This window comes from Hylaeus volcanicus, chromosome 1, assembly GCF_026283585.1.
Source record: "Hylaeus volcanicus isolate JK05 chromosome 1, UHH_iyHylVolc1.0_haploid, whole genome shotgun sequence".
Classification (NCBI taxonomy): domain Eukaryota; kingdom Metazoa; phylum Arthropoda; class Insecta; order Hymenoptera; family Colletidae; genus Hylaeus; species Hylaeus volcanicus.
Window position 1 is genome coordinate 2099693 of NC_071976.1, and position 24245 is coordinate 2123937.

General features: G+C 37.7%; 2 protein-coding genes across 7 annotated transcripts; both read left to right on the top strand.

The window, feature by feature from the left end:
- Positions 1-2909: 2909 nt before the first annotated feature.
- Positions 2910-7962, top strand: LOC128884535 (serine/threonine-protein kinase ULK3). Its single transcript, XM_054137969.1, has 6 exons — positions 2910-3263; positions 3794-4020; positions 5768-6029; positions 6345-6548; positions 6637-6821; positions 7658-7962. Exons 1-6 carry the CDS (start codon positions 3065-3067, stop codon positions 7766-7768), a joined length of 1188 nt encoding a protein of 395 aa, XP_053993944.1. The 5' UTR covers positions 2910-3064; the 3' UTR covers positions 7769-7962.
- A 143-nt stretch (positions 7963-8105) lies between these two features.
- LOC128884534 (uncharacterized) lies at positions 8106-24143 on the top strand. 6 transcript variants are annotated; one of them, XM_054137963.1, is made up of 7 exons: positions 8106-9499; positions 17487-18847; positions 18984-19162; positions 19768-19794; positions 20613-20837; positions 20937-21194; positions 21271-24143. In XM_054137963.1, exons 1-7 carry the CDS (start codon positions 9403-9405, stop codon positions 21467-21469), a joined length of 2346 nt encoding a protein of 781 aa, XP_053993938.1. In that variant the 5' UTR covers positions 8106-9402; the 3' UTR covers positions 21470-24143. The 6 variants fall into 6 exon arrangements, with proteins under 6 accessions (XP_053993938.1, XP_053993940.1, XP_053993942.1 ...); XM_054137965.1 differs by lacking the exon at positions 8106-9499 and adding an exon at positions 15271-15522; XM_054137967.1 differs by lacking the exon at positions 8106-9499 and adding an exon at positions 15271-15501.
- The last annotated feature ends 102 nt before the right edge of the window (positions 24144-24245 follow it).

Sequence of the window (24245 nt, forward strand, 5' to 3'; positions counted from 1 at the left end):
GAGAACTTCCGCCGCTGCGTCTGGCATCGCTGCTCGCGATTTGGCAGCTCCGCTCGAAACTGGCCTAACTCATATATACATGCTCGTGCATTAGTGTGCTTCAGTAGTGGGGGAAATTCCACCCGACTGCTGGCTGCGATATGGCATCACTGGTCGCGCCCCCTAGCTTGGAAAACACTAGCGTAGAGTCTCTTTATGTGACGTTTCCGAGGTGTTCCGATTGTACCCGAGTGATAAGTACATATGATGCTACATACTCGGCTCGGGTACAGTCGGGGTATATCGGGTGCGACTCGGAAATACCGAGAGGCTTGATACATAGTACATAGTTGGTTGAAATAGGCTTCAAGTCCCGAGCTCTGGGAGCTCACGCGGTTCAAGTCATAAACTCTCGGCTCGAACCTTATGCTTTCTACTTATGTAGGCTTAAAGACTCAGACTTTCAGGTTCAACCGTGAATCTTCGAGGACCACTTGATCCGTCTCTCAGGTATAGTCATCGCCGCCGTTAACTGGCGCCAGTTGAGTAGCCTCAGTTGAGTTTACGTATTTCCACGTCGAATCCCTGCTGAACTTTTCCTTGGGCCAATAGTAGAGGGCAAACGCTCAGCGTTGCCATATTTAAGAAGGAATATACGATTCTTTTATCATGTCCTTCTGGCTGACGGGAAGAGGAATTCACCCACATGGCAGGATGTCCTTCGGATAACCTTGGACAAGAAAATGCCACGTTCGATCGGAAGCGGCGAAAGCGTATGAGACTCGTGGAGCCTTTGTGCGTAACTCGTGTGTGCATTGAATACTTACCTGTAGTCGTCACTGTTCCTCGTGGTTGCGAAGGGGTCAAGGGAGTTTTTTGAGTACTATTTTGAGAAAATAAACATTAATAATTAAGCAAAAGGAGATTAATATGATAAGCGCGTCACTTGGTTATTCGTACATAGGCGTCTATTTATATTTTGAAGAGGGGGCGTTAATTAATAATTTGTAGAGGAGGGGGGGGGGGGAGGGGGCTTTGAACACGCTAAGATCGGCCCTGCTGGGAGCCCTCCAGCTGGTGGGGGGGCCCTGGATTGTATCCCCCTACGGCTCATGCCTTAATCAAGACCCTGAGTGGGGGTTCTCGTTCTTGGTATTTCCCCCACCAGTCAAGTCAATTCCTTTGTTCACTCCACTATACGTAAAACTGCGTTAGTATAGCAGATCGAAGATCGCAGGTACTTATTCGCTCATACTCAGTGTCACGTGTCTTTTGACGAATTTCTTACAAGGTGGCACAAATCAGGCAAAATATATACCTATATACAAATCAATGTTTGTTTTTTTTTTTTTTTTTTTTTGGAATCCATAAACAAAGGAAGATTTTTTAGCATAGATTCTTTCTCATGTCTTGTTCGCCTAAATAAGAAATAGGACACAAATAAAAGTAGCTAACTCTTACCGTTACCCTGACACAGATAAAGATGTTTTAATTCGGCTTGCTTAAAACGAATGTTACCGTAACTCTGTCAGGAATACTTGAAGGTATGGGGTCAACAACCGAAACGAATGACCATATGTATTTCAGTCACAGGCGTGCGATAACGGAAAGAAAGGTTTTCATATTTAACAATTGATCTTGCAAGCATAATTGATTTCTCATTCGTGAACGTTAGGAAAGGGGGTGGTCGAAAAATGTGAAATTTTTGCAAACACATGGCGCTCTTTGACAGAGGAAAGCAAGCTGGTAGATTTACAACAGGTGAGGACTCGGTGTTCCGTTGCTTAACCTCGCTTCCTTCTGGTCAACATATGTGTCGCAATGAAAGGCAAAGAATTTTTATGGAAAAGTTTGGAAAACTGACGATGCTCGTTTACGACACCCTCTCTGAATTGTACTACCCCAGTTGTAAAGGTTTTTACGAAAAGTTATCGAGAACCCATTGGCAATCGCTGAAGTCTAAAAATTGTTGGAAAGTATAGTAGTAAATAGCATAACAATAAAATGAACAATTTATTGGAAAATAATAACAAGTGGTTAATAAACGAGGCGATGTTGCTAATGGGAACCTTTTTTTTCATTTTTTTTTTTATTGCAGCGGAAATAAAATATTTGTACAGCTCGAACTGAAACAATACATTGGAATCTTTTTCAGCTACCAAAAGGGCATCGAATTGCCCATCAATTTGTCCATTTATTGGGTGTTTTGAAGATGTTAACAGTATGAAATTTCATCATGAGATTCATAGGTTGCTCTGTACCAGAGATACGAAAAATATCATTTTATTTAAATAATATTAATTGCATTGAGTAAATAACGAGTCGAAAGTTGTTTAAACACTTTTTCGTTTATTTTGCTGAGTACAACTTCTGTGTTATTCGTAAAACACTTAGACATGCAATATAATGTATATTCATTTATATATATTGCATGTATCATGTACGTGTCACTATTGTGTTTTACATACAGATGACACAAAGTGCATAAGCAAATGTAACCGGGTTAATGAACATTAAAACTTTCCACGTATATACATTTCATGTACACGATTCACATACACTGGGTATACCATATATTACACGTATAATGTACATTCATACCTATGCAGAGTGAATCGATACACTGAAATACTTGAAAAATATATTTCTGATGTGCATTAAGAAAAACAACTACGTGCACGACACTCTATACACACTGAATATGAAATAGTATAATACGCTTAATCAACAATGGATATAAACATCCCATACAGTGGAACATACGCAAATAAAGTACAAGAGTGAATGTACACATTATACAGTGCGATGTATAACCAAGTAATGCATATGAAATGCATGCACGTTTTACGTACAGGACATTACTTTCACGTCATAGAGAAAGAATCTGCATGCGTACATAGTATATCGAATGCTACACGGGTAGTATCAGGAATCTATGAACATCCTGCGACCGTTCGAGTATCGATACCCCACTTAATGATAAAATTATGCCAGTAGGTGATCCACTGACTGTTTCGAGCAATCTATACAAAGGTTATTTTACACACTCTATCGTGTAGCTTAACGCAGGCACATATACATCGTGATGGAATACTGCGACGCCGGTGATTTATCCAGTTTCATCAAGAAGAAGCACAAGCTACCCGAACAAATATGCCGGAGATTCCTGCAACAGCTCGCGCTCGCTTTAAAGTACATGCGTGATAACAATGTCTCCCACATGGACTTAAAACCGCAAAACTTGCTGCTAATTAGAAAGCCCCATTTGATACTAAAAGTCGGAGGTTAGGATAGGACAGACCTCGCTCGAAATCTACGAAACCTCCCCTCGCCCCACAACATTGGTTTGTTCAACCCTCTGCGGTCCGATGTCGAGTGGTAGCCGACGAGAACGTAACGAAATCCGAAAATCTAGACCGCGATTAACCCTTTGAATTTCTGGGCCGCGAAGATCAAATTCCTCGCAATTTCTCTGAAATGAGATACACCCCCTTCTAATTTGAGTTTGGAAACTATCGAATAGAGACTCTAAAAGGCAAGGTCGTTGGATTGCGATGAAAATGAAAAGCATCGTAGGCACCCCTACTCCAAGAAAATACAAAATTCCACAAGACCTTGATTATTCGCTATTTTTTGTTATTCCCAGAGATAGGTTCTTAAATCCTCGAAACCTCGAGTCTTCCAGCCATTCCTCGCGATGGATCTCCTAGATCGATCACAGCAGGGAGGGAGAAGGTTTCGTGATTTCGAATTAGGTCATTTTCCAAGCCAACCTCGCCTCTCGACTCGTTCGCCACTAATTCTCTCATTCCAGATTTCGGTTTCGCGCAGTACCTCTCGAATTCGGAGCAAAAATTTACGATTCGGGGATCCCCCCTTTACATGGCGCCTGAGATTTTATTGAAACGCAAGTACGACGCCCGCGTCGACCTTTGGAGCGTCGGTGTGATCATGTACGAATGCCTTTTCGGAAAAGCTCCGTACTGTAGCAGCAGTTTTCAAGAACTGGCAGACAAAATCAAGGACTGCCGACCTATAGAGGTGACTACTATATGGATCTGCTTTGCATAGCGCCAGAAATGAACCGTTCATTGTGAAAATGGTAAATGGTTGTTTTTCCAAAGGGAGCTCTAGGGGTTTGTTTTGGTCCCAGACCTAACCCTTGCTTTGGTCCTTCGGACCAGGAGGACCTCGAAACCCTATTGCAGAAATATAAGATCCTAAATGGAAGTGGTCCTGAGTCTTAATTTGTCTACTGTATGTTTTATCGAAGTCTGTGCGAACTACCCCATTTTGCAAGAAGATGGACCTCTACCACATCCATAATGAACGGCTCACATGGTCTTACCTCGCATCATTTTTCACCGTTACTTTATTCCTTTTAAACAGGAGAACCTCCTGCGATAGAACCTCTGTTATCCGAAAGCTCTATTATTCCAACGTTCTATTACTTCAACGGTACATATATTTCCGTAAATTATCCTTTTCCGTATAGAAACATTCTTCTATAACGGCGGAGGTTAATTTCGATCGCGACCATATACACGGTCACTCCATGATAATGGAATCACAATGGAAAAAGCGCGCCGTAGAAGTAAAGCACAGGGCGTTTGCGACAACAGAACCGCCATTTTTCTCATTAAAATTTTAATTTAATTAAATGAGATTTTTAATTTAGTTAAATAAATTTTTTTAAGAATTTGCATTAACAGTGCATGGTATCAGTAGAATTGCGATTCGTGCTAGTAGAAATGGGGCACTTGTTGTTTGAGATTAGGGTAAGTTGAGAATAGTTGGTAACTTTTCCTGATCTTTTGTCTATGCATTTTGTACATGCATTTTGTACATGCATATGATAATGTTAGTTATTAATTGTTAATATTTAGGTGTAGATGAAGTACGTGTACACATGTATAAACGTACGCAATTTACACACTTGCTGTATCTTCTATATATAAACATAGAAAGTATGTGGCCAAGTATAGTTGCGTAATCGACTGTAATTATAGCTAACATATAATTTGTATTTACATACATATGCAACATATGTCAATGCACATAGATTGGCACACGAAAACATATGACGTAATTAAGTATAACTGTATACGATACCACTCGTGTGCGAACGGTATACATACGAGAAGTGCCATCTAAATATCTTGAAAATTATGTGAAGGTCAAGTCTACATGTGATTGGTTCGTGGTAGTGGACGCGATGAATCAACGTCGATGACTTAAAACTAATTTTTCTCAAGGTCATTTCGTCAAGATCTCAAAGTTTATGTCCGCGATTACATTTACGAATACAATAACATCGAGATAACTTTAATAATACATAGTGACCTTCGTCATGATAGTTTTGCGCAAAACATGAGCACGCAGATTATGACTTATTGTGAGACAAAAAGTGACCTAAGTAAAATTTATAAAATATATAATATATATATATATATTTAATAACAAATGACTCATCGTAAGCGCACGTTCTGATACGCACAATCACAAAAAATGGAATGGTTAAGGTCATCCGAGAATTGTGTTTTTTGATTTCAACATATAGTCGGAATAATACTCCCGGATTTATGGAAGTATGTTGTAAAATTAGATACATCAATTCCTTATTTATCCCAAGTAATAATATCCAATAAGTGGATCGATAAAGGAGTTTCTATTGTTTCCAAACGCTCCCATCCACCACCATTCAACGCGAAATTTCGTTCTTCTTTTGAATTGTTTATTGAACTTGTTCTGGAACGATGATGCTAACGCCTGCCATCGTGAACAACAGTTACCGAGAGGATCGCACGTGTCGCGCGAGTGCCGGAATTTATTGACGTCCTTGTTGAAGCACGACCCTGACGAGAGGATATCGTTCAATGATTTTTTTGCCCACGATTTTCTGGATCTGGCTCACGCGCCAACCAAGGAAAATTATGACAAGGCGGCGGAGTTAGTGCAGAAGGCTGTGAAAATGGACGCGGAAAACAATCCTAAAGAAGCGTTTCACCTTTACTGCGAGGCTCTTACATACTTCATTCCGATACTCACAAGTAAGAACCTGCGATTTTACTGTTTAACGCTAGGTTTACCGAGATTTCTTATCAGATTTCTATTACTGAAGTATCGCTTTAATAAGCGAAGTCAAGTAAAACTTTGTGAAAATAGGATTGGGTCAAAATGATCCGTGAACCTAGTGTTAATACAGCGGAACCTCGTATAACGCGACAATATCTCTCGTATAATACGAATAGATCGTATAGGACGAAAATCGTATATTTATTATAATAATAGTATAATAATGTATTCATAAACAGATCGATACGATGGATCGATAAACTAAAAATATGTGTATGGTACGTTCTTAGGTGAGACCGACTTTAAACGGAAAGAGATTTTGAGGTCACACGTAAATAGTTACATTAAGAGAGCGGAGGTATTGAAAGGATCATGTTCAGATGCTAGTAACGAGAAAGATAAATGTTTACGGTTAGGGGACAAAGGAAATTCTTCGTCGGTCCACAGAATACCATCTTTGAACCAAACATCTTCGTTTGTGTATCACGAGCTACGTTTGTATCGCAATTCTCAGACAACAATTAAGTTATATGCAAGACTGTATATTTATTACGATTCAAAAATCCGTGTATTTATCAATAGGAACTCTTAGCAAAACCACAACCAATATGGCGGATGCGCTAGAAATAGGAGAAGCTGCCGAACAATATCTTACGGAAGGGAATTATGGGCTCGCGTTAGAAAAGTTTCAATCTTGTTTAGGACTGCTGTTGCCTTTGTTGGGTAAAGAACCTGCGGGTCGAAGGAGAGACTTGTTATATAAACAGGTGATTATCTACGAAAGTACGAACCCCAATTTTACCTCGTATACTTCAAAATTTCAATTTCCAAGTTAACGTTCGAATAGTTTCAAGAACGAGTAAACCAAGATAGGGGTATTGCAAAGGGGTTATACAGAAGCGACTCAAAATTCTATTTTTTATGTCCTGCCTCACGAAGGTATAGAATAGGGATTGCGAAATAAAGAAACATAGTTTATTATGATGGCTCACTTGCAATCCAAGTGCAACCTACTGTCGCAACTTTCAGTTATATAAAATTTTATATAATCAGGGGTATTATATAATAATCCTACGATGTTTATGTGTGTGTTTCACTTCATTTACAGATAAACAAAAAACAGAGTCTTATTAAAGCAACCGCTTCTATCATTCCCACTACTCTCAGACTCCCCTGCTCCCGCCACTCTTCCTTCCGCCATTTGCGAAATTAATAATAATTGATTCGTTTTATAAACTGCATAAAACTCATTATTTATGGTAGCGTTACCAAAATTTTGTTCTCGTTTCAAAACGAGGGTGGCGATTTCATCTCTTAAATTTGAGTCGGTTATTCGTGGTTGTCCTATAAACTTGAAAATGGCCAGACGTTTCGTGGATGTTCTAGTTTGTCATCGTGCATATCAAAAATCCGTATACTTAAGAAAATGAGGGCAATTTAGTGGCAGCTATCATAGATCGCCCTAAGCGCCAGCCTAAAGTAGATAAATTGGGTGAACTTGACTCCAAGTTCTGGATCTTCGAGGTTCCATATCTTCTCCATTTTTGGTTTGCGAGTTACCACACAATTTAACGGAAGATGTTAATGTTTTTTTAATACACAGTTTCAGCTTTGGATGAAAAAAGCCGAAAGCACCAAAGGCCTTTTACAAGCTACGAAAAATATGGAAGAAGTACAGCGTGGTTCCGATTTGTCCGAATGCGCACTGCAATAATTTTGCATTATCACGTTCAATGCAGATTATTATTTCCACTGAAATTGTTTATTTAAATTTTGTAAATTAAATAGAAACCATACGCGTTACTTTGCATTGATGTATGTAAATAAAATGTGCATATTAATTTATGGAGAAATAAACCACTTTGTATTACATTTTTCAATATAAATTGTATTACTTTATAAACGATATCCTGTCTTTGTGGTACATTATTTGCGATGTTACACATACCAAAGGTATACATGTTATGTAAACAATAATATATTATTACCCTTTTAGGGAGGCATCAGACATTGTTCAGACATTATATGAAGAACTAGTTCTTACACATACTATGCAAATAGAAATAAAGTAATAGCGAAAAGGAAGTATTTTGTGTTTCCAATTTACATTTGCATTCATAAATAATACGTGTATACATTATACTTTGTATTACAATTAACATAAATTTTAAGATAGCAGATACATAATCCTTGCCTTATACGATCTGAAACATATGCTTTAATAAATAGTCTACCATTCAAACGCTTTACATGTTTATTTATTACATTAGATTACAAAAAGAGTCACTTAAGGACACGTTAAGACTATTTACATTTCTTTAGAGGTACTGATCTCGAACAATTAAGATTCATAAAATTTTACTTTTTTTTATTTCAATTGTATATCTCGACAAAGAGAAAGAGAATCGTGTTATTCTTGTTATGGCATTAACTCCGTTTTGCGTTAGGGAGGTTCTAGTGCGACCTTGACGCTTCGAAGAAAATGCGATTGCAAAATTGATTTCTAAATATAAAAAAATCGAACGAGAGAAAAAGAAAAGCGGTAAAAATCGCGTGACGTTGTTAAAAAAATATTCGATTACGGAAAGAAGTAGATTATCCTCGGGTAAAACATTGGGACTTGTGACGGAAGAAGAGGGCGCGCGCATCGTGGCGCGTCGCCCTTACGATTTCCGGTAAAGCCACGTGACCCAGCTAACGGTCGCTGTTGCCCTGAAGCGTCATGGAAAATTCCCATTCCCGACCAACAATCCTTCCCCTCCCTCCTCTATGTACATACCCCCTGCTCGCCCCTTCTCCTAGAGAGTCCCCACTATGGCGTTGTCAGGTACTTATGTACATCCCCCACTCCTGTGCGAAATTCTCCTTCCCCCACCACCTGGCCGGTGGTACCGGATGTGCGGCAACGTCGCAACCGTTAAGTACATAAGGACGAGTGGTAGGGGGACGGAGGGGGATACGAGAAAGAACTGGCAACGTGTACCACATTCAAATCTGGACGGAACCCGGTCGGCCTCTCGGTTCACCTCCGCACAAAACAGCAGAAAACGCGGGCCGCGAGAGAATTGCGTGCACAGTTGGAACGGGTGATCGACAAACGTTTTCGCGCGATCTAGTCCCGCGATCTTTTTGTGCAAAACGTCGTGTCCCATTGTCAAGTACACTTACAAATAGATTAACAAACATAGAGAGCGTATTTCGCGGCGCCCTCGCGCGACACGACCCTTTCGCTTTTCCCCCCCGTGCAGTGAGTATTTCGCGCGCGCGCACGCAGTTTAATGTAAATGTCACGAGAACGAAGGGGTAGCGAGACCGCGTGGCGGAAGTGTTGTTTCGTGTGGTGGAATTATGTGCATGGACATTCAGGTTAACGAGAAGAAGAAGATGATGAATGACAAGAATCACGACGAAGACGTACAAGTCGTCGAATGCCGAGTCACGATAGGTAAGCTTTGAGGTTATGGGTGGCGGCGGCGGCGGCGACGACATCAGACTCGCGCGTATCGTTCTGCCTCCCTTCCCCCACTCCCCAACTGTCTTCTTTCTCTCTATGTGATCTATCTCTGTTTCACCTCCTACCGCTAGTATTACTCTCTCGTTGGATAACTCCTCCGTCCTTCTTCCTCTTTTGCTGTATTCCTCACTCGATTTCCTACCACGTCCAATCGCGTTACCATCGACTTTGCGCGTGTGTATGTGTTTGTGTTCGCCCAGTGCCTTCAAGTACACATCATGCTTTCTGTGTTTTGTACGAGCTGCACCTCGTGCAGACCCGGCGAAACGTGGTCCCTCGATCTGACTACCTGTCAAACATCTGTAACTCCTCTGCTGACCACTTAACGTTACAACATTGACACGTGGAACTTGGATGTACGTATCCAAAGTCTAAGACGTGCTTTTCATTAAGTCTTCCCTAATTTTCAAAATATTCGTACAACTAGTTGACAATGACTTTTCAATGACTCTTCTGTTTGTAAATATTGAAATTAGCGTGTCTGAACTCGTCGGTTTACGAATAGGTCAAATTTTAAGTCACGTGGGCATACAATTATTTATTGTGCTTTCTTGCGAGGGATACAATCAAACTGATGGATATATGAATTGTTTTTGAACGATACGCGATAATGTAAATAATAGAAAAGAAAGTATCGATGTATCATTTCATTATATTGTCGTAATATAGAAATCACGTGACTGTTTACTAGGATTCTCAAGTTTTTTTTTAAATTTCTATCGATGGTATTTGTATCCTATTTACATAGTTTACAAAAATGTTTGTACATTCTGCCGAGTACTAGTTATAACTTATTGTTTACATTGTACTTACAAATCTTTGACAAGAATATTTATTTTCGATATTTCTTCGATGTATGATCGATAAAAGGATGTTATTCTCATTTCAACTTATCCGTCTGTGCTTGCAAGGTATGACGTCACGGTTTATTTAAAGCAAATGGTAAGATGATCCTAGCAATATCGTAGATGTTTTTTAGAAAGACGCTGTGTTACGAATACTTAAATTAGAGAATCACACAAGTACGAAACTTGAAACGTGTCAATTTTCATCAACAATCCGTGTAAATAGGAAACTCTCTTGAACGTCAGAATGTAATTTTACATTTTTATAAAAATGTACCTACTTCAAATTACTGTGAATGACTTCCCACACATATTTATCCGTTATTTATTTATCGAAATACAGTATACATGTATGTGTGTATACTGAAATTTGAGGTTAGGATAGTTCGCTTTTTAAAACCAAAGAGTTTTATACAATAGTTTGTATTACCAATTCAAGTAATTTTTTGCTCGATCATTTCAGTGCAACTAAACGACATAAAATATATAACGTTAACGTTAGTGCATACATGTATACAGTCCACATGAATGCAGTATACTTTTCAATTTTTAAAGATGATCGTCATTTGTTTATCAATCGAATTTCATCCTATTTTTCAATTATTTGTTGTGTGGTTAGAAACTACTCTATATAAGACAGAATTTTTGTCGAAGTGTTATTTAAGTACGTATAGACACCACGACGTACCTTGATTAGCAACACCAATGATCATTCTACTATCAATATGTGAAGAAATAATTGGTACAACACAAAAGGTGGAAGAACATCGAAAGTTAATCGATCGCAGACATTGGCGGGGGATAGTATGGCGGCCGTCTTTGAGATTGTTATGATCAAAGAAAATGGTACTGTTTCTCCTTCATACTTAACGTAATAACAGAATTCTCGGCGCCACGTGTTAGCATACTTCATAGAAAGTAAACAATTATTATCATCGAGTATGACATTTTAAATATACAACAACCGTGTAAGGGAGATTCATAGTTATATATTATTTTTTTATTAATTTATATAGAATGTACGAATAAAAATTGTTGCGTTCATACAATAAATTTCAACGGTTTGTTAAAATTTCATGTTATCGATTTTTTATATAATTTTCACCAGCCATAATATAGTAACTTTATATATATGTGTATAATAAATAATTTTTTCCTGTTATAAAAGTACGTTTTTTTTCGAATTACTTAAATATTTATATTTAAATTTGTTTAGCGAATATGTATATTAAAAAATATTAATGTTTTAATTGTGAAACAACTTCATAAAAATTTGTGAACATATCGATATAAAATAGATTTTTAATAGGTGAATTTCAGATGAGAATTAGTATATTTTATTACGGCCCATAAATTACCGATAACACAACATCTATACTGTATGTACTAGCATTCGTTCTAGTTGTTCCGCACCTCTACGCTTCGTGTAACATGGATCACAGACTCGCTCCTTCGCGAGCGAGCGTCCGCCCGTTTACTCCGCCGGCATATATATGCTAAAGCGACTATATACTCTGTACATAGGAGAGCGTGAGCTTGGGGGGGAAATATGTGCACGCGCAGTACATAATGTACCCGCCCCTATGTACTACATAAGAACCGAAGAATGATGTAACAAAGAGGCAGTTTCACGGACTTTGCCGAGGACTCCCGAGGCAACGGCTTCGTACAAGTCGCATGCGTACTTGTATGCTATGGGGACAGACACAATGAAGCTTGTCAGCTGCTACAAGTGTACGCCGCCATGTGCAATTCTACTGAGTTGCGCAAAAAAATTACGTCTACAAAAATGATAGAACATACTTGTACGATTCTTTTCCATCGTAGCAATCGAACGTTCACCTTTCCACTAAACATACGTCGCGTACCCTCTGTTATGAAATGAACCAAACGATGACCTTCAAGTCGTTCGTCTTATCACGATGGAAGGAAGCATATTCCGTTTAAACGTACCTAGGTGTACAATATTTCGCTGCGTTACGTAATGTTTGTTCTAATGATTTCATAATTGAACAAAACGTAATAACAAACGTTTCGTTGTTGGAGAGGAAAAAGAGACTAGAAAATGTCAGAGTATGTAAGAAAGACTGAGAAATATATCGCAGTTGTGGCAAAGAGAATGAATAGATTGGAAGAGGGCACATCCGGTTCGACGCCATATTGTTCTTTGGTAATCTCTTCCCCCTCCATTTTCCACCGTTTCCCCTCCCTTCAGACTAAGTGTGCCTTCGCTCGGCATAGCAACAGCAGCAATAGGGGGCTACTATAAATAGATCGCTACGACCTTCCAGTGTTGCCAAAACGACTGGCCCAGCGTACATCGTGGAAGAAATCGGGCCAATCAAGGCCGCATCGCCCATTTTACGATGGCAACGTCGCATCATTGGAATGGTGATGTTTTTGTTACAATAACTTTTAAAAAAAGCTGACGACGAATAATCGAACGTTTTAACTTATTTATATTTAATTAGTTTCTTTCAAATTTTGTAATTCTCTCGAGTTTTATTTTGGTCTTCATTTTTCCGTGTTAGTACATTCAGTTAACGATACGTACAAGGTATATTCCAGTATGCCGTGGAAATATACTCATAGTATATTAATATGACGATGATAAACGGATTTCGTAGGTATTTTTTATTGCATATTTCTTTTAAGTATCGATCAAGCGACGTTCCTTTTCTCCGCATACATCTTCTATGTATTCGTATAATATATTACTGAAAAGTGAAAAAAGAGAGAGAGAGAGAGTGGGCGTGTCTGCAGCGAGAACTGGCAACGCTGCGGTCGTAAATCATGATTAAAATAATAAGTATAATACATATGTAGTACATAGGAGGCCGTTGGGTATATGTATGTAAGAGCTGCGCAAAGGCACAAACAGCGATGTACATCTGGCTGGGTTCTGCGCAGTTTCAATTCCCCCACTTTTGTTATTTGACCCCCACTATCACGCAGAATCCCACGGATAAGTTCCTGAAGTCGCAGTGGGGGGTGAAACGCGGGTGTTAGAGGAGGGAAGGGCACCTGAAACCACGACTATATACCCCCGCGTGCGTTTACCAATCTTGGCACTTTGCCTGAAAGAGCATATCGACCGTGCGACGTTGTCACATCGTCTGCGCGATCTTACGCGCTGGCCCTGGCCACTCTTTGAGCGGTATGTACCTAGCTGCTGCAGCCGATCCCTAACACACGATGCGAAATCTGATCAACGATATATGGTTCACCTATTTATATGATACAGTAACGTACCTAGTGAACATTTCATATTTTCCTAAATGAAAATTAATGTTCCGGCTAAACACAAGTGACGAACTCAAAATATGTCACTTTTACAGGGAAGAACAAATTTGTTGAATTAGTAAAAAAGGAGCGTCTTATATGATGAGTTTTCTTATGACATTGTGATACGAACACAATAATTATATATGAAGGTTCACTGTAGGAGATATTGTTGTCAAATGATATTTAATATACGGAACTCGAAGGATATAATTTGTAGTTTTTAACGTCTTTCAAAAATGCGTTTCTTCTCGTAAATACGATACATTCGCCTACTATTCTACAGTTCTTATTCGTTGTCGGCAGTGTGCGTACAGTCGGTTTCAAATCGTTACAATACGGAAACGGGGTTCATCGTGCAAATTTTCAAACACATATTTAGACATTACCAACGTGGCGAAGTGTGTTTAAAAGGCATGTGATAATACACAAAGACTGATAGAACTTTTGCTAGTGAAGAACTTGAACGACGTTCACATGGCATATGGGACAGGCATGCGTATTAACGGAGGATATAAAGATTTTCCTATTTTTTCTTAGTTTTCTCAGCACTTGTATTTTTGTTCGTTATAAAATATTACGATTGAAACAGCATTAACAAGATTATTTATAGTTTTATATCTTCTAATGTTTTTGGACCAACGTTATCGTAAAGAACAGTATTATCCACATGTACATAAAGTCACGATGTGTAAGATAACTATTTACGTTAATCGTATTCTGTTCGAGATTTTAGTAAGTTTATACCACAAAATTGAATACACCCTTCCCTTGTCACTGTTCGGCTTCGACTAAAGACTGCCGCCACGCAACGCTCTTATATACCACTGTGTATCGAACATCAAAGTACGCGGCTATATTACAATTAGTATAAAAAGAATTTGCTTCGCATTATACGAGTTACTTGCTCTTGATACATTAACAAATAGTTCTTTACATCGAATTAATACTTCTTGCAACATTGAACTATTTAAACATTACGATGCATAACTATACTCTAATTAGCAATATTACACCTTACGGTTACTTTTACATTTACTTGATGCAAATTATCGGCGCATGCGTTACATTTAATTCACATCGAGAAACTAGATCCTAGTTAATAATATTAGATGTAGTGGATAGATGGCGACAGCTGTCGGATTCTCCGTCAATCCCCAACAATAGACATTTATCGAGATAACGCAAAGGTTCAATCTAAATTTCGAATGATATCGCAAATTCATAAATCGTATAATAATTTTATTTTATAAAAATTTAACGTTCTTCGTATGAAACAGCAGAGATCAAAGTATCTATAAACATTACAAGTACAATTTTTCGTGTCTCTCGCATCGCGAGCTCTTAACGTCGACTAATTTGTTGTTTGTCCAACAGGACTCGATGGAATACGTTTTAACGTTAGATTTATCGGGGAAAAAAATGTGTAACGATGTAAAAGTTGGATGTGCCAGTGGATGATTGGTGAAAAGTACGGAACGTAATAAAAACCGTCAAATGGATTCCTAAAAATGGAAAGTTAAAGTGAACTGGACATGTGTGCGCGGAGGACGATACTGGCACGTACCTAGCAGTACAGTCCCGATGGAAAACTGAGCGTGCCGCTCTGGTCCGTAGGATTCGTGGTCGGCTAGACCGCGGAATGCCTAGTGTCCCGTGCAGCTGCAGGCAGACAGCTCGATGCTACGGCATGGCCTACTGTACGGCCTGAAATCGGAGATTTACAAAGGCCAGGTCCGTGTAAAATGGCGCTACCCTCCATCGAGAGCACCTTAATCCACGGCAAAGCTTCGCCGGGGTCCAGAGGTACGCCCGTTCAAAGAACATGTACGTAGTCAGTGTCAACGGTACCGTCTACGTACGTTTATCTACTCCCCAATGTATCCCTCGAGAGTTGTGCGTGGTCAACTGTTTCGCCCCTACCTGCTATAATTGTAGACAGCAGACAAAGTGAAACGTCGAGGGAAAGCGTGAAAACTAGAAGGCAAAGAGAGTCGAAACAGGGGGAACTTTTCCGTGCGAGCCTCTGTTCGGCTTCTCGTCGTGTAACATGGTCGCGTGTCGTCTCCATCGACAGTGCACATCGGTAGGCAGACGCACTCGCGTATAACCTCTCCGCTGGTGCGTCCACCTTTGCCTCGGTCGAAATGTGATTTAAATTCAACTAAAATACACAAACGAACGTCGAAGATGAGGAACGACATTATGGATATGCACATAGTGAACGCCGATAGCAGTACGGACGCCATATGGCTCGAGAAAAGGAGTCCATCGCAGACTGCACCACCCGATCAAGTGTCACTCAGTACGTCATGAATACGTCTTTTCGTATCGAAGAAAGATGTTGCGTTTTGCGAAATTAGTGTGCAAAGTCTGTTAATAGTTCCTCGACCGGTGTATGTCCGCGTGATTTCGGTCAGCGTTGTGTTTTTGTTAGTAACGTTGATAGAAAAGAGCGTGAGGATTCTGTGCGTTTTGCCTTCGTGTTTCAATTCATCGAAATAAACGAAACGTTCGTTGAACGTTTAACTCTATCGGAGTAATAATCGAAGATTGTCTCGTTTGAATATTCATTCGAGAGCGATCGTGGGAAATGACTGGAATCAACGGTGCGTTGTCAATTAATACGGAGTGTCTTCGGTGTACTTGAGAATTTTATGAAACTACAAGTGAATATATTGCATTTGAGTATACAAACAAATTTGACACTTCTACATGACCGCTTTACGTGTTCTTCCAAAGTGTGATATTTTTTATGTAAAATACAGAAGGTCTCCGAACGTAGATTAGAAATAAGTTATCGTGCGGTATAAAAATTAAATGGAACCGTTTTCGTGTAAATATATTACGGAGTGAGCTTTTTATGTCTATCTTACAACTGTGCTTTGTACGAAAGTGTATAAGCAATTATCCGTGATTGTGATTAATACTTGTGCGTTACTAATCCGTTAAACATTTTGGCCCGCGATAATTGCTATTTGGAATTTGTATTAATTCCATCTATCAATGTATTAATTATTTTCCGGATAAACTGTGTCTGTGACATGCGCATGGTTCGCATACACGTGTATACTTCGACCGCATCGTAAGAGCGTCGAAATTTGTCCCAGCATAAAAGTTCAGTTCCTTACGATACAAACAAACGGTTTAAATCTCAAATGGATTAACTCGTTAAATGAAATTTAAGACCGCGCAGGGTCATCGTTTGTATGCGATGCGTATAACAGGATGATAAGAGATAATTGTTGGAATTCATTACCGACTATATGTATATACGTATATCGTAACCGAGCATTGACACGCGATATGTTTTCCCGCGCTCTTCTCCGTCGACTTCCCGCCTAAATTTCTTGTGCATTCAACGATTCCACAAAATTCGGCAAGAGTGAATCTTTTAAAGTGAAATTCTTTAATACTTCTTCCAGTGAAAAATAATTGTTTCGCGTTATTCCGCGTTCGTCGAACAATTCTTTCCGCAATAGTTTAAACATTTCTCACTTGTTATTATCCGTTTATAAATCAAATCTTCGATTGTATTAAATTCAATTATCGAATCATTCTATTCACGTTGAGTGTAATGGTTAAGCAGTGAAACCAGTTTCTATGTTTTCTGCCTATGTAAACAATAGTGGTAATTGAATTACTACAAGCGCGCGTGACTGTGTTACTTGCCGAGGGATGAGTGTTGTGTATATGAAAGTGTTCTTAATTGTAATTTGCTTTCTTTTTACTATTTAATGTTAATCTTACCAACTCGAGTAATCTAATTATTTTATTTTCCACTGTTTCAGGTTTTGATAAAATCGCCGTCAAACAAGAACTTCCCGATGAGGCGGAAATCCGAGAACTGGCGGCCAAAATGGTGGAAGCAAACAAGGCGAAAATGGTGACCGGGGTAGCGGGGCCACCGCAACAAAGGCCACCGCAGTGTCTCCTTCCGCAATCGAATCTTCCTGGCATTTTAGGATATTTGAATAAACGACCGGCCGATTCGTCGACCGGTGCACCAACGAAACCCCTTCCCGCGGAAGGTAAAGTACCTCCAGACGACGAGAGTCAAAGAGGACGTTTCGGATGGACGAGTTTCGACGACTGTCACATACCGTACATATTTCGTTCCGGCGAGAAGTATTGCGCCGTACGAATTTTAGAATCTAAGCTGCTGAACAAGTACCTGAGTTACCTGCACTCTGACATCTACAGTTGCACGTGCATAAGAAGTTATTATATTACGGAGGCGGAGAGCAAGCTGTTCACCGAGATAAACGTGAAACATTGCGAGAATCAATTCGGTAGAGACCAATTCACGTGTAAAGACTTGGTGGTTCGACTGTCAGACGCCAAGGAGTTTTACACCTTTTTGGACGTGTGTTACACGAAATTAACGGCGGGAACGAATCCCAACGTGTCTGGCGGCCACAAGGCCGAGAAATGCGGATTCATTCGTATAAACAAGGAATCCGTGGTTCCCTACACGGTGAAGGATGGTCTTCAATACGTGCCGTTGTTTTACTTCGAGGGCGAGACAGAGAATTTGAAACTGAAAGCGGAGAAGCTCGAAGGCTGGGACTTGTCGTATTTGAAGTTTTGTTGCAAAGTACAGGGTATTCGTAACGAACTGTTCGCAAGTGAGACATGCTCGGTGATTAGTTTGAATGACATTAAAAGTTACTTTCCTCCTGGTACGGGATTCGAGGACTATTGGCCGACTAAAGTTATGGACTCTCAGTTGTTAGTGACTAGCAAAGGTAGTGGTACCGGTGGCGGATGGACAAAACAACCGCCGACACCACCCGCGACGAAACCCGTTACCGTGCAAAATAATGTGAATAAAGCACCAATTGATGCGCGTGTTGCTCCTATACGTAATATATTACCCCGTGGATCGGTTTCTAATGCGCCCCAAGTACAACAACAGCAGCGTGGTGTCGTCAACCAGCCGAGACCTGTTGTGACTACGCATCCCGCGCATTCGTCGCCGACGGCACTTCCTCCTGGCAGGCCGAATATCGTAACGCAACCGATGTTGAACTCTGTGCAAAATGTTAACGGTTGGACGGGGCTCGTTGGTGGTCAGCCCACTTTCCAAACAGCGCTCGTTTCTCAGGCGAATTCCATTATACGAATGCCCTCGACTTTAAACATGCACAGTGTAAGTTTCTTTCAAGGACTCCTATATAAACAGAACATATTTCGATGTAGAAACGTATTTAACCGCTTAATACTCGACACTCTTAAATTATTACCATAGACTTTGACACGTATTTTTCTATCTTTTAATTATACAGCAAATGTCTACGCAACCAAAAAATTATTCCCAACAACCAACTAGAAGTAGAGGGGGTGGCGGCAGTGCAACAGCTCAGTATCCTGGAGTATACCCGGTTACGACTATGCAGACTGTCGCTCAGGCCCAACCACCCCCTCTTGTCAGAGCAACAGTCCATTCCAGTCAATCTAATCTTGGGTGAGTAGCAAAGAATATTCTTGACATGGTTTTCAATATGTGTTTTTTTTCTCTTTTTTTTTTTTATAAAGCATTGAAATATTCGAAACAATTTTTTTTACTTATTAAGCATTTCTTCTTGCCTTACATAGCATTATCGATACTTTGTACTTGCTTTCGGTTTAGCGATTGAGACCAGTATATTAGGTGTGAGTTAAATGTTAAAAAGCACGCAGTGAAATAGTTTGTTTAAATCCATACATACTTAATATTGTTCCCTACTCGAAAGCTAATTACGATTCGTTTCATTTAATACATTGTTAGAAGTATCCAAGGTGAAGATAAATTAAATATACGTGTTGTATTCGTTCGATGATTCATTTATTCGAACGTTCGTATTTTCCTATAGTTCGTAAGTGCATACGAAAATTTTTAAATGATTATTTAATACAGTGTCGTTAGAATAAAATGAGCATGCTATATCAAAACTTTAGGGACCCATTTTGTTTGTTTGAAAGTACATAATAATACTTGTATTTGTAAAAGATTACTTTTTTTTATTATGTGGAGAACCTGCACTATAGCTTTTTGCATTTGTACATACAATGTATGATTTTTTTGTATAGTTATCCAACCTATGGGAAGGATGACTGGTGAGTCCCTGTAAAATGTACTATAGTCATGATTACTACATAAAAGTAAGATAGCATGCACAAAAATACTATGATTAACAATCTTCTGGTTTATGCAAAACTGCAATAACTATATATTGCCTGTATTGCCTAGTTAAACATAACTTATGTGTTTACTATTCTTATTTCTTTATTTCGCTAAACACGTATATTCCCTTTTGGAGTATAGTTTTGTTTTTTCATTTACATCTTACATTGTAATCAACTTTTTTTTGCAAATTTCATTCAATTAGATGACATACATGGGAAATGCAAATAACTTGTTTATTATTATTATTATTATTATTATTATTTATAAACACTTTACATGTAGTATAACTATTTCATTTACTTATTTATTATTATCTTCAATAATATATTACTTTGATCCTTAACTCATGGTATTCATTCTTTTAATAATTAGCAAATAAAATACTAAAATATACGCAAATCTACAAAATGTTGTTATAGTATTATAATTTTTGTTGATGTTATTAAATATATAATGAATCAATGTATACATTTTGTAGGGATCTCTAATTGCAACAGTATAAATAGTTAAAATTTAGTACTTGATGTACATAGTTACTTAATATTTAATGTACATATTTTCATTTGCTTTGGTACATAAATTATTCCAAACTGTTTTCAAGAAGATATAGATTGTACATGAAGTGTATACAGTAGTGAATGTTATTAAATATTTCATAATTTTCCCAAGTATTACGAATCAGCTTAACTAAATTATAATTTAAGTTTCTATATTTTTTAAAATCGAATATAAAATTTTTTAATTTTAGGGTTACGTCTACGTATACTACACCTAGTTTAGGTGTACCTAATGCAGTCACTGCAAATACATACCCCCAAATGCTTGGTTTAAGCGAACAAGTACAAGCTCTAATGCCATCGCCGACATCTACATTGTTGCACCAACAAAGGCATACACCATCCGTACATAACGCATCTCACACAAAATACCCACCACCATTAATACCAGTTAATGGTAACAATAACAATTCCAGGTACGGGATCGTATGTTTTCTGTTTTTTAAACCGAGGAACATTCTCGGAAAAATAAACAATTAATGTGTTGATTATAACATCGAAATGTGTAATTGTAGGGATTCGAGAGGTAGGAAACAATTGATATCGATACCGGAAACACATGTATCAACCTGTCAAGTTCAACCTTATCAAATTCAGAAAGCACTCGTCGAAGATAAGATGGTACCTTGTATTAATTTCAAGCCATACATTTACTCCGAATTGTTGATGACGCTCTCCGATTTCGTCGCTCAGTATTTTCCAGCCTGTGACATCAATGGTTGTCGACAGGTTATTACTGATGTCTTGCACATAGATTTATATCAAGGAAATAGGTAAGACATTACCGTCTTTATTCGCGCGTTCGTACATAGTAAAAGAGCTATTAATTTTAAACGCTTTTCTTTAAAGGTTACAAATGAACATGTTAATGGAAGCTGGGAAGTGTTCGTCTTTGAACGAGGAGCTACCTTTAATACAAGTAAAAAGTATAATGAAATACATGCCCCAATTGAAGTACATGTTCAATAGAGGAGACATGGTGATTGCACCTGCACCAGCACATTCCTCTGAGGAACACCCTGCCAAAAAGCGTCAACGCACCAGCTAGGACTGGCTACAGCCTTACTGGCCTACTTATGATTACTATCACTCGGCATTTTGAAAAAGCCGATTACTTTGACTCGTGTGTAACAAATCAGCATTATGTGCTCTAAGAAAACGCGAAATATAGATGAATCTATACTGACGTCATGTGCCAGAGAGTGCATACAACTGATGATGATTACCTTTTATATACAAGGGATCCGTGACATACTGCAAGCTACTTCTTTCTCCAAAGTGTATCTATGCGGCGAAAGTCTGCTTGTAAATAAAACTGAGATGTATAAAACTAGCATTGCACAGTTGGCAATTCAAATATGCTTTTATATTAAGATTAATAACAATTTTCTTTAATATTTCGTTCAGAACTCTAAGACGACAAGTGAAAGAAAAGCAAGAACAGAAAATATAATTATCAAGACCATTCCTCATTATTTTTTTTTTTTTTCATTTCATTTCATTTCATTTCATTTTTCTACCTCTGCTGCAGAGTATCTTACGCGTAGTATTTCTTTGTAAATAAACTGAAAGTTCTAATCGTAATGTGATTCGGAGAAAGAAAGTGCTAATATACGATTCGTTAATGGACATGAAGTGCTGTAGGTGTATTGTTTAAAATTCACCTACATAACATGCTAAACGAATATCAAACAAATTTGGCATTTGTATATTTAAAGAGATGGAAGTAATGCTTCTCCAAGTTCCTAGCTATCGCTAATACGTATCCTGATAACTAGCTGCAAAATAATTTAAAAATGTTATTAATTCACAACAATGGTTTAATATAAATTGTGACGTGAGTTTATCAAGACTTATTAGGTAAATCATCTTAAGTTTTGAATCTTGGAAAATTGTATTTTCTAAAATTCAGTTATCAAGAACACCGTACACAGTGATGTATTTTATTTTGTTCAGATATTGTCAGTGTTGTAAATATTTAAATCAATAAAAAGAAAAGATGCAGCTTAGGATACCATTAAAAACACGATACACATTAACAATCAATGAGATATATGTCACCAGTGTTTGCAAGAGATTTTCAACTCTTTATTACTTTACGAGTATAATCATTCCAGAAAATGTGCAATTGATTTTGCATTGCTTTTATTAGAATCGATATGCTGTTCCTTTGTGTTATGCTTAATAAAATATTAATTATTTAACAAATTCGTGGTTGAAGAATCGTTTACGAAAGGTAATTAACTGTTTCGCTAATATTTTATTTTATTTTTTTTTTTTTTTAATTAGCGGATTTCGTGATGGTTAAGTATTTATCAAGATCGAACATATCTCATGAATGTTAATTTAAAATTTTAATGTAACACACTTTATGACACTTTGCAAGTTCTTTGTAAAAAAAGACAAGAAAAGAAAAATGAAAGAAACTATTATTGAGTCTTCAAACCTGACAGATTGTGGAACATATAAAAAGCCGCCTGAGATGGTCTTCCGTTATAACCTACAATTTCATATAGGTACAAAAGTTAAAGATATTTATGTAATATAATTTTCCATATTTACAAAAAAAAAAAAAACATTCGCTGGATGTTTTATACTCTGTTTAAAAAAAAAAAAGTAGGGTACGACTAATTAATAAAAGCGAAATCCTTTATGGCGTATTAATACGCAGTTTCAACTGATTCTGCTCTCAAAACAGAGGCTTAAATTAGTATTACTGACTGATTAACTTTCACATTCGCTATTACTATTACATAAAAAAAAAACAACTAAGTATGTATATATGAAAAAAAAACGTGTATGTATATATGTATGGAGATAGATAATTATAGTGATAAATTAATGTTGACCATCATAGATTTTCCATATAAGAGAAAGGCTTAGGCATCCTGTTACGGTGGAAATGGTATATTTTGTTATTTATAAATTACATTTAGTCATATCATGACTTCAAAGATTCTATTGCCATTGAAAAGACTAACAACTATGGACTGGTGTCTAACTTTTTCTAACGTCGAGGCAAATAAAAGTAATACAAGAAATTCGTACGCAAGAAATATTTCGATAATATTTATTTTTAGCATCTTATACGGCGCCTGATTAAAATTGTTGTATTTTGTTTAAGGAAGATATCGAATGGCACCGGTGTATCATTTAATGTTTAACAAAAGCCGTTACAATTTTAGGCACGTGTAACATACTGTAGATATTTTATTTATAAATGAAATAAAATATCGGTAACGTTAATTTTCGTTGTTACGTTATTCTCATATAGCACACGCGTTGTTATAAGTAAATGCAATTTTTTAATGTACGATTACTTGTGCTGAAGGCATAAGCAACAAATAATAAAACATAAATACTATGGAGGGCACGCGAACATAAATTCATAAAGTATGGAAGAATTTCTTGATTTATTTTATTAGCAATTCCAGTACACACAATACTGTACAGTATCAATTGCTTCGTGTTAATACAAGGGTTAAGTAGAGTAATGTATTACACGTATTACGTTTTGAGAAAAAGGAAAGTGAAACGTGGATTTGTGGGCCCAGTCCAAAAATTAGAACTTAATTATTTTTAGTATGTTAGATTAGAGCATTTATTTGTTAACACATGTTAAAATAATGCGTGTATTATACTTTATCACATTATCATCTGTACATATAGTTCATAAGAATTAGAAATACTAGACATTTCAAATAAATTCATGATATAATTAATGAAGTGTTGATTATTTTATGCGCGGACAAATTTCTTCAAACTGTAATTCGTACAAAATGGCGGTTGATGTGCTAGAAAATCTAGGTTTATAAACTCTTTAA

Coding starts and splice junctions, on each gene's coding strand:
- LOC128884535 (XM_054137969.1), top strand. CDS start 3,065: ATGGAATACTGCGACGCCGGTGATTTATCCAGTTTCATCAAGAAGAAG. Junction 3,264..3,793: donor TTTGATACTAAAAGTCGGAG/GTTAGGATAGGA, acceptor CTCTCATTCCAG/ATTTCGGTTTCGCGCAGTAC. Junction 6,549..6,636: donor GTTTGTGTATCACGAGCTAC/GTTTGTATCGCA, acceptor ATTTATCAATAG/GAACTCTTAGCAAAACCACA.
- LOC128884534 (XM_054137962.1), top strand. CDS start 15,886: ATGAGGAACGACATTATGGATATGCACATAGTGAACGCCGATAGCAGT. Junction 18,848..18,983: donor CGACTTTAAACATGCACAGT/GTAAGTTTCTTT, acceptor TTAATTATACAG/CAAATGTCTACGCAACCAAA. Junction 21,195..21,270: donor GATTTATATCAAGGAAATAG/GTAAGACATTAC, acceptor TTTTCTTTAAAG/GTTACAAATGAACATGTTAA.